Below are 10,000 nucleotides of genomic sequence, written 5' to 3' on the forward strand. Positions count from 1 at the left end.
TGTGACTGACTGCAAAAAAAAAAAACCCTAGGGCGTTTCTCCTGAAAGCCCAAGTGAAAAAACACATTTGAACGAATGATAATAGCAGTTTTCGAGGAAACAGGCTAGACTAACAAATTTATCATGATGGCAACCTGTCTGAAAACGATACGGTGAACTGCCACTTGTTAAAGATGGCAGAAGAGAATATTCTTATGTTGTTAAATGTATTTGACTCGGAACTGCACCATTTGTAACTCTTTGCTTACTTTGTTGGTACTTTTTAGATCAGAGAGACCGGAACGGAATCCGTGAAGGGTTTTTACCAAGTCCCGACGTTAATTATGAGGTTTTAAGAAGAGAAAATTCAGGTTGAAATTACATAAAAATTCTTCTTCGCATACACTTAACATTTTCTTCATTTAACACTGGAAGTCCAAACAATCACTATGAACGAAATGCGGTCGTTTTTCAAACAAACAGTCGGTAATATATGGAGTCAATTTGAAAACCTCGTTATTTCGGGTCCTACTTCATTACTGTTCCTTGTTTTTTCCACCTTAATCAATGGACCAAACTCAGACGAATTGCCGGGCGTAACTTATAACAAAGCAGCTCAAAAACAAGAGTATATTTGTCATTTTTTTAATAGAGTGGTTTTCAATTGAGAATCAAAGACCAAAGACCAAAGAGACCAAAGACCAAAGTAATTACTTTGACCAATCACAGGAGAGGCAAATAGCGTAATGAACCAATCCAAATTCGTAGCATCAATTCCATGTAACTTGCTCAAAGCGCAGGAAAAATTGCGCGTGCAAGTCGCGTTTTATTTTGGTTTTCCTTCTTATTGGTTGATAAACTGGCGCGAGGTTTTTTAACCAATCACCAAGCGACAGTCATTTGAAAACTGCTCTAAAACACAGCTATTCTCACTTTTGACCTTTTATATCAACACCCCAATTGCTTTTAAACTTCCCGCAAAGGACAAATTGACTATAAATTAGAGTGCAAATCTCATTTTGGACATAAATGACATTTTGCCCTTTCTTTTAGGCACTTCTAAATTCGAACATGTGCCGGGATATTCTACTGGAAACTGGGTACAAGGTAAGACGTTGTCTTTCGTTGGAAAATGAAAAAATATTAATTATAAGAATAAGAATAAGAATTTGATATCTCTGTACAGTGTCTCCAATTTTGTGCCCCAGCGCTAGAAGACACTTAAATAAAGTTTATGATCAGTTACGATTATAAGTAATCGGTGACAGTTCGGGATATTTCTCAAAATCGAGCTTGCGTCTAATTAGGGTTATCTCTGGATGTACTTTTACGATTTTTGTTAAAGAATCTTGAATTGTTCCTAATTTTACATTCTTTTTTTAAACAGAATCCAAGGCTGTGAAGGTACCTGATATAGTGCCTCTTCCAGTTAAAGCAGGTAAGTCTAGAACCTCTTCAAAATTGGGGAGTTTAAACATTGACAACGCCTACGTCAGCAAAAACGTTATTCCAAAAAATGACTTCACGTTATCACAAGTATTTCGCGATTTTTCTGTCTTGTTCACCTTGTACCATACGGGTAAACTATCCTGTAACTAGATGGATACGAACGGTTTTAAAGTAAAAAATAGAAGAAGAAAGGTCTACTTTTAGACTTATCATAATCGTCTCAAGCCTACCCAAATGTTAATGGACTCCAGTGCTTTGGTGGCTAGAGAGGAGAGTCTGGAGACCACATTATGGCTTTTAGTGAGAGAAGAAACCCGGGATACCCGCAGATTACTCCAGCAAAAAAAGTCTCGGAGCAGAGTAAAGTTAGCACACAAACTTAACACAAATAAGACGTTTGGGGGAAGGCAGCGCTACGATAACCCTGCGTTCCTCCCCTCCGATTTATAGTCAGTATTCTCGTTATCTTTAGTTAGTATCATCTTCATAATCTATTGATACTATTTTTTTATTACTTCTTTTGCTTTTCCTTCTATCGCAGATACTGAAGTTCGTTCCTACCACGACCTACAAATGCAGTCTAATGGTAAGGAGATCGATATAGACCTGTTATCATCCAAGAGTAGTCATGTGACAAAAGGAATTAATATCAGGATGTAATAAGGATTGAAAAACAATGTATACAGCTGCAAACTGGAAATCCGTTAGCTGGTTAGCATGGGTATTCGTTTAAGATGATACGCCTGTATTCGTTCAGTCGGTTATTCCCGTAAGGAAGGCTCAACAATAGGTCTCTAGGTCATTTTTTTCGGAGATCAGCCAGCCAGTCAACACTGGCCAAATCATGACTGTATACCCCAGTGGATACGACTAGCATAAAAAAAAGAGGCCAATAGTTTATCGTCCTCTGAGTGCGGAGATGATATCAAATGACCTAGCCATGGCCCTCACAAAAAAGCTGGCATCGGAAAGTTGAGGTTATTGTATTACTTTCTCTGGTTTTAAAAAATCTGGATTGACAAACCCACGAAAAACCAATGTTCACGCACTTGACTAGCCTGCGCTCGCAGACGTATATCCGGTTGTCGCTTCTCTCTTACTTTTCGGGCGGAGAGAAGCGACAACCGGAAATACGTCTGCGTGCGCAGGCTAGCACTTGACATATTTAGCCTCTCATTCACATAAAACTGCAGGCTGCGACTTGGCTTATCATATAAACAAGAACACTTTCTCTCTATCCAAGTTTTGAGAAGTTGTTCGAGCTAAACAGCTATGGGCCTGATTACATGGTGAGTTTCAACCCGAACTGAAATTTCGTTCTGCTCACCAGTTTGTTGCGATTACATGCTCTATCTCAGCCCGGGTGCAAAACGCAAATTTCAATGGGAAAATTTACTGAGGTACGAAAACACGATCCATGCGCATGCCCAGGTTCCTTTTCCAGCCCGGGCTGAAAAAATCCTAGCCCGGTTTCTGAAACCGGGCTAGGATTTTTTCAGCCCGGGTACCTTCTCCATGTAATCGCCACATTCATTTCAAGAGGATTTCTTTCAGAACCCAGGTTGAAATTCGCCATGTAATCGGGTCCTAAGTTCATTTGAACTAAACTCAATTTATTATAAGTTTCTTTGGTTTTTTTTTTCAAAACGCAAACTACAGCTAAATCTCAGCATCGACAACCGGCAATTCAGTTAAGAGCATCGTCAAGTGGTTGGTATTAGGGAGCTTTAGCAACGGCAACGAGAACGTCGCCGTTAAATGTGAATTCGCGTTACTGTAATCGCTTCGCGACTATTCCAAGCATTTTAACACGGCAAAGGTGTTGCAAACCTCAGGAGCGAAAGTAGTATGAACGGCGCTCAATTTAGAGAAGAAAATGAAATTTTATCCTCGAGCGCTGACGTTCTCCCTAAAACCTCAAATTTTGTCTTTTCATGTTGTTGTTTTGCTGACGACAACGAAAAGACAAAAATGAAAAGATGCACGTGCAGAGCGTGCAATGCTATTGCTTTTGCGCACTAAATATGCAAATTTGTGACGTTCACGTTGCCGTCGCCGTTGGCGTTTATAAAGCTCCCTAATTAACGACAACGCCACAAAGCAAGAATATCATTGGCTAAAAAAGGAAAAATACTCGTGCTGCACGTGTAGCACAAATTTCCGTGCATTTTTTTGCCAACAACGACAACGACAACGACAACGTGAGTTTAAAACAATGCACCATTCATTTTTTATTTTTACTTTACATGTGTAAAAGCGTTCGTACCCATGCATGCACAGGATAGCTTCAACATTTGCTTCATCATTTGTTTCAACATCCGTTCGGTTTTCTTGAAAAGCGATCGATGTTAAAACCATTTTAACTTGACTTCGAGGACTGCGAGGGTATGATATTGAGGTGAAGTTAGTGCGGACTCGCCTGCGCTGGTTGGGACCACAGGTAACCCAGGCTCACTGTGTGCGTCACGCAGGTATTAAAATATAGAGAACATATGAGGCGAAGTTTAGGTCTGAAAATTTGCTAGAAAATGGTAATAAAAATCGATAAAACTTACCATGTGGTGAGCTGTTGTTGTCTTTAATACGTACACGAAGTTTCGGGGAAAATGGTCCCCGTTCACCTTCCTTCATAATATAGTGACAAGGTAGGAGACGGAAGCCAGCGTCGGGACTCCGATCGACCCAAAACAAGCACGATTTTTTCCGCGAAAATCAAATCCAGTTGCTAAATAAACACGCCAGGTTCGTGGAATAGGAATTTCTCTAAACCATGAATCCACCGTAGCATTTCCAGGTAGCAACGCGGAGCCACCAGACTCCGTAAAACTTGTAAGTTAACCTGCTAAAATGGCGGCCAGAAAGCGTGGTACTCACGAAGTGCCCAATTCAAAATGGCACTGAACTCTGGACGCCTGGTGACGAGTATAATAAGTCTCCCTCGAGGGAGGGGAGTCCCAAATTGCAAAAAACAAAACTCACTGAGCAATTTGGGACTCCCCTCCCTCGAGGGAGACTTATTATACTCGTCACCAGGCGTCCAGAGTTCAGTGCCATTTTGAATTGGGCACTTCGTGAGTACCACGCTTTCTGGCCGCCATTTTAGCAGGTTAACTTACAAGTTTTACGGAGTCTGGTGGCTCCGCGTTGCTACCTGGAGATGCTTCAGTGGATTCATGGTTTAGAGAAATTCCTATTCCACGAACCTGGCGTGTTTATTTAGCGACTGGATTTGATTTTCGTGGAAAAAATCGTGCTTGTTTTGGGTCGATCGGAGTCCCGACGCTGGCTTCCGTCTCCTACCTTGTCACTACATTATGAAGGAAGGTGAACGGGGGCCATTTTCCCCGAAACTTTGTGTACGTATTAAAGACAACAACAGCTCACCACATGGTAAGTTTTATCGATTTTTATTACCATTTTCTAGCAAATTTTCAGACCTAAACTTCGCCTCATATGTTCTCTATATTTTAATACCTACGTGACGCACACAGTGCGCCTGGGTTACCTGTGGTTGGGACATGTTTGTCGAATGGACGAAGGCAGGCCGGTAAAAGAGCTCCTATACTGTGAGTTGACCCACGGCTCTCGACCAGTAGGCCGGCCTAAGCTCCATTTCAAGGACACCTGTAAAAGTGCTTTGAAGTGCGGCCATATCTTGGATCAATGGTCTTCAACAACCGTGAGCAACAACCAGGCGATCTGGTGGCGTAATTCGGAGGACTGGGGAGAAAATTTTTAACGCCGTATCCCCAACCGCGCGAGGCCTTGAATGTTATTTCCGAACTTGAATGTTCATTCAGTACCAGGATATGTGGGAGACATGGAATGATCTGTTGAGTTTTGGCGATGGAAATACTGCAGGAAATAGACCAATTTCGATATATTAAAATCCAGTCCGAAACAAAAGGCGTCATCTCGAGGCTCTGGGGAATAAACTCTTACGAATCCTTATATTTATTCCCCAGAGCCTCGAGATGATATATTTTGTTTTCGACTGAATTTTAATATATCGAAATTTTGGTCTATTTGGAAGCAAAACCTAAGATCGCGCGCGGTTGTGGGATACGGCGTTAAAATTTGTCTTCCCAGTCCTCCAAATTACGTCACCAAATCACCTGGAGAGCCGAATGGAGGAGACTCACAAGGGTAGTCTGCGACGCATACAATTTGAAGAGGGTTCGGGAGTATGAGAAGAGAAGGGCTCGACTCAGAGCGGAACAGGGAACTTACGCTGTGGACATACCCGTGTCCGGGTTATAGGTTAGGCGTATATATAACTTGACTTCAACAACCTTTCAACATTTTTCGTTTTAGAACGTTGAATGACGTTTAAGCCGTTTGCCCTACTCTTTCAACATTGTTGAGTATGCGCCTGCGCACTAATTCGTCTCGCAATGACGTATCCATGTCCATATCCATAGTAACAACCGCGGCGGCAACCTGGGACTGAATACCAGGCCTCTCGTGAGGCTTTGTTGGATTAATTCTTTGATGATGTTTTGAAACCGTTTCCTCACCCCAACAGTCAACAAAATCGAACGGATGCTGAAGCAAATGTTGAAGACTTTTTCCCGGGGATTAAGTTGTATTTTGGAGCCAGGTGACGTTATCGTTGCGTGCGCATTAGGGAACTTAAGCAACGACAACGGCGACGGCAACGAGAACGTCACAAATTTGCATATTTATTAGGCAAAAACAATAGCTTTGCACGCCCTGCACGTGTGTTTTTCACTTTTGTCCATTTCACTGCCGTCGTCAGCAAAACTACAACGTGAAACAGCCAAATTTGAGGTTTTATGGACAACGTCATTACTTGAGGATAAATTTTCATTTTCTGCCCTAAATTGAACGCCGTTCCTACCAGCGTCATTTTTGAGGAACTACCAAACCGCCGTCATATTAAAAAAGTTGAAATATTAACGAAGCGATTACAATAACGCGAATTTATATTTTGAGATGACGTTCTCGTTGCCGTCGCCGTTGTCGTTGCTTAAGTTCCCTATTTTTGAGACGCGGACGGCAACCGGAAGTCAGCTGTTTCCCCTTTTAACTTGTCGTCAAACAACCACGTTTATATTGCTAAGTATATTTTCTCCATTAGAGATGATTAGTATAAAAATCTGGGAGACACCACTGTTCTGGCACGCTAAATGCTCTCTTCCGGTTGCCGTCCGCGTCTTAAAAACGCGCGTGCTTAAGTTCCCTAATTAAACTCCCTTTTGTGCGCGGCAACACCAAAACGGATTGTCACTGTAAAGATTGTTAAGGTTTCTCTTTAAAAATGCCGAGATTTCTTATTTGCAGGTTTGACAGATGTTGAAAAAAGAAAGCGATATTTGATGGACCTTTTGGCACAGCGGTTAAAATCAAGTAAGAATCTTTCATTGAAAATTAGCATTTGAGAGGAACAGGGAGGGCAGAGTGGTTGAAAGGTTTCCTTGAGTGGTTTTTCTCAAAGTGCTCTGAAAAAGAACTAACATTAAAACTTTAGTTGCCTCGATTTAAAGTCTTCCAAATAATAGAGGACTTATTCTCGGATTTAGAAGGTTCAGTCTACCTTTAATAATGTGATTATTTTATAAAATAACAAAACAACTTAAGGCCTGACCAAACGCTCGCAACATTTCAACGCAACATTGTTGCATGATGTTGCGACACGTGTTGAATGGAGTGGCCAAGCGCACGCAACATATCGTAACAGGGGGCCAAACGTACGCAACATGTTGTGCCCAACAATGTTTGCAAGATGTTGCGTTGAAATGTTGCGAGCGTTTGGCCAGGCCTTAAATTAGCTCCGATGCTGTTTTCAACAACTTCGTGCGAGACCTCTCGCAGAGCATGGATCGAATGCGTGCAAAAAAGGCGCAGCATGAAGATATTAGGGAGTTTACGAAACAAGGACGGCGACGGCAACGAGAACTTCATTTTAAAATACGAGTTCGCGTTATTTGTATCACTACGAAACTATTTCATGTCGTTTCGGGTTAAAAATGTGTAGTAACTATCGAGGAATTAAACTGGTATGAGTGAGTTGGAAGCGTAGAGAGAGAACTGAAAATTCATCGTTATGTGCTAACGTCCTCTACAGAACCTTGAATTTGGTCATTTCACGTCGTCATTTAGGAGATGACGGCAAAGAAATGTACTAAAATGTAAAACGCACGTGCAGAGCGTGCAGAGCCATTGTTTTTGCTCACTAAACCTATTGTTTTGTAGCGTCGTCGTTGCCGTCGGCGTCGTCGTTTCGTAAGCTCCCTAATATTTCCGAATTTAGGCCGGATCAGGGTCCTGTCTTATTGGGCCTGCCTTTTTTGAAGGAGTTTTAACTTAAGGTTATCCTTTATTCAGGAGTGGACGAAGCTCACAAACGCGGCCTTAAAGTTCCGGACAATATCATGGATTTTCTTTGGAACTGTAAGTATATTTCTGTTGACTCAGTAGAAAGACAATAACCACAACAGGAAGTTGCAGAACGGGGGGAGGGGTGGTTGGTTTGCACTTGTTGTTCTTCAAGCCTTAACCTTGCGGGATAAACTTCTACTTCATAGCAACCTTTATAACTTATTCAGTTAATTATTCTTTCTAGATGAATCTCGTCGCGGAATGAGTGTAAAAGCCGGTAAGTTTCTTTATCACTTATGTATGTCAGCTTTGCGTTCGTGCAAAAGGAGGGACCACCATGTAACACGATTGGCTTCAGCTGAGGTCCTCTCGCTCTTTGTTACTCTTATAGCCTGCGCAGCTTGTGAGATCGCTCGCCCGCGAGAAACTTGAAAACTCCACTACGGACCCATGATGAAAGCTGCGAAAACGTGGAGAGAACGGCAAGGAAAAGCTTCAAAAACTTAAACCGACTTTGATGCTTTTTTCTGGCCTCTCCGCCGCGCTTAGTTCCGCCGACACGTTTTGCCTCGTGTGCAAAACGGTTCTATCAATTGCGCAGGCTCTTTTTCGCTTTTTTCAACAAGGATGAAAACGAGAGAAACTGGGCTCGAGGTTGAGTGGCTCGCGGGATTCGGGGTAAAACTTTTTTCGGGAGACAAACCAATTGGGCCTTGAGCCAATAAATTCACACTAAGGAAAGGCGTCTTTAGAAATTCAACAAATCGCGCGCTTGTCTCTTATCGTCACATGTCGTATTACAAACAAAACTAAGAATGACACAATTGAAATGACACTAGAGAGATTTTCAATTGATTGTCGAAAGTAATTAGATAATTACTTTGGTTTATGATTACTTCACTCAGTGATTGGTTCAAAGTTCTCGCGCCATTTTTTCAACCAATCAGAAGTGAAACCAAAACCAATCGTGGCTCACGCGTGCACATTTTCCCGCGCTTTGTGTCGGCTACGTGTAATCACTTCGAGTTTTGATTGGTTTGCCGGGTTGTCTCAGTCCTTTTTGATTGGCCAAAGTAATTACTTTGGTTTTGGTTTTACGACACTCAATTGAAACTCGCTCTACTTCACTCAGTGATTGGTTCTCGCGCCACTTTTTCAACCAAACAAAAGTAAAACCAAACTAATCGTGACATTTTCCTGCGCTTTGTATCGGCTACGTGTAATTTCGTAGCATTTTGATTGGTGTACTGGATTGTCTCCGTCCTTTTTGATTGGCCAAAGTAGTTACTTTTGGTTTTTGGTTTTACGACAGTCGATTGAAAGTTGATTACGAAAGAGCTTTATTTGTACGTAATCTATTACGCAGCAGAGGTAATGAGATTGACGTGTTTGATTAATAAAGTGTGGGCTGATTTTTTTTATTTCGGTCATCTCCGAAAATTAATTTTCTCATTTTACCGACTGAATAAAGCAAAATTTGTCCCTCTAGCTTCATTATAAAAACATTGTCTAGATAAATGCGAGGATCTTTTCCCCGTTTCATAAAAGTATTTCTTATCATTGTGTTTCCAGATAAATCTCTCTACAGCCATTGAAGAGTTGGTCCTTAGCAACATGAACAGCTGTCCTATGACGTAACATGATGAGGAGTAAATTTAGAATAAATTTGCAAAGTTCTTGTACAGTGCATCAGTCCTGTGTGTCTTTTGAGTTCCAGTGACGACACAACTTGAAGATTTGGTAGCCGCTTGGTTTTAAGTTATAGCTGGTACAAATTAGGATTTTATCATGTAAAGAGCAAGACGTTGTAGCTTGGAAAATTGAGAAAAATTACATCTTCGAGATTGATTACCTTTTGAGACGCAATAAGAAAGTGGTCTTTTTATCAACAGCTGCTTTGATTGAGTTAAGAAAATTAGATGTGAAAAAGCCGGCGTGTTGCAAACTTTAAAATTAAGCCCACCTTTACTTTGAGCTGAAAATATTTAGCAGATTTCGTAGCCGTATGATTATGCGGCAGATTTTACAGTGATGACTCCTCGCATGATATGGCTGAAAGTGGAATGTGTTTTTAAATTATAATAGAACAATTTTTAAATCGCCGATTTTCGCAATCACTCCGAAACCAAACGGATATAGACATCTTTAACTTGCACGTTTTGTTTTCCCATTTCAGATCACGTGATGTTCTCAAGGAAAATTTTCTTTTCTTTTTCATAAGTTATGCGTA

The 10,000-nt window shown here is 41.3% G+C and overlaps 1 protein-coding gene across 2 annotated transcripts in view; it reads left to right on the forward strand.

The window, feature by feature from the left end:
- The window catches only part of LOC138045263 (uncharacterized), a 22,359-nt gene extending 12,486 nt beyond the window's left edge, over positions 1-9,873 (forward strand). For both annotated transcript variants that reach the window (XM_068891691.1, XM_068891690.1), the window contains 8 exons: positions 267-350; positions 1,033-1,086; positions 1,367-1,417; positions 1,970-2,014; positions 6,733-6,798; positions 7,777-7,842; positions 8,015-8,047; positions 9,343-9,873. In XM_068891691.1, coding sequence (XP_068747792.1) covers positions 267-350; positions 1,033-1,086; positions 1,367-1,417; positions 1,970-2,014; positions 6,733-6,798; positions 7,777-7,842; positions 8,015-8,047; positions 9,343-9,365 — 422 coding nt within the window. In that variant the 3' untranslated portion in view covers positions 9,366-9,873. The remainder of the gene's footprint in view (positions 1-266; positions 351-1,032; positions 1,087-1,366; positions 1,418-1,969; positions 2,015-6,732; positions 6,799-7,776; positions 7,843-8,014; positions 8,048-9,342) is intronic.
- The last annotated feature ends 127 nt before the right edge of the window (positions 9,874-10,000 follow it).

The sequence above is a fragment of the Montipora capricornis genome, chromosome 4 (genome assembly GCF_036669925.1).
Source record: "Montipora capricornis isolate CH-2021 chromosome 4, ASM3666992v2, whole genome shotgun sequence".
Lineage (NCBI taxonomy): Eukaryota > Metazoa > Cnidaria > Anthozoa > Scleractinia > Acroporidae > Montipora > Montipora capricornis.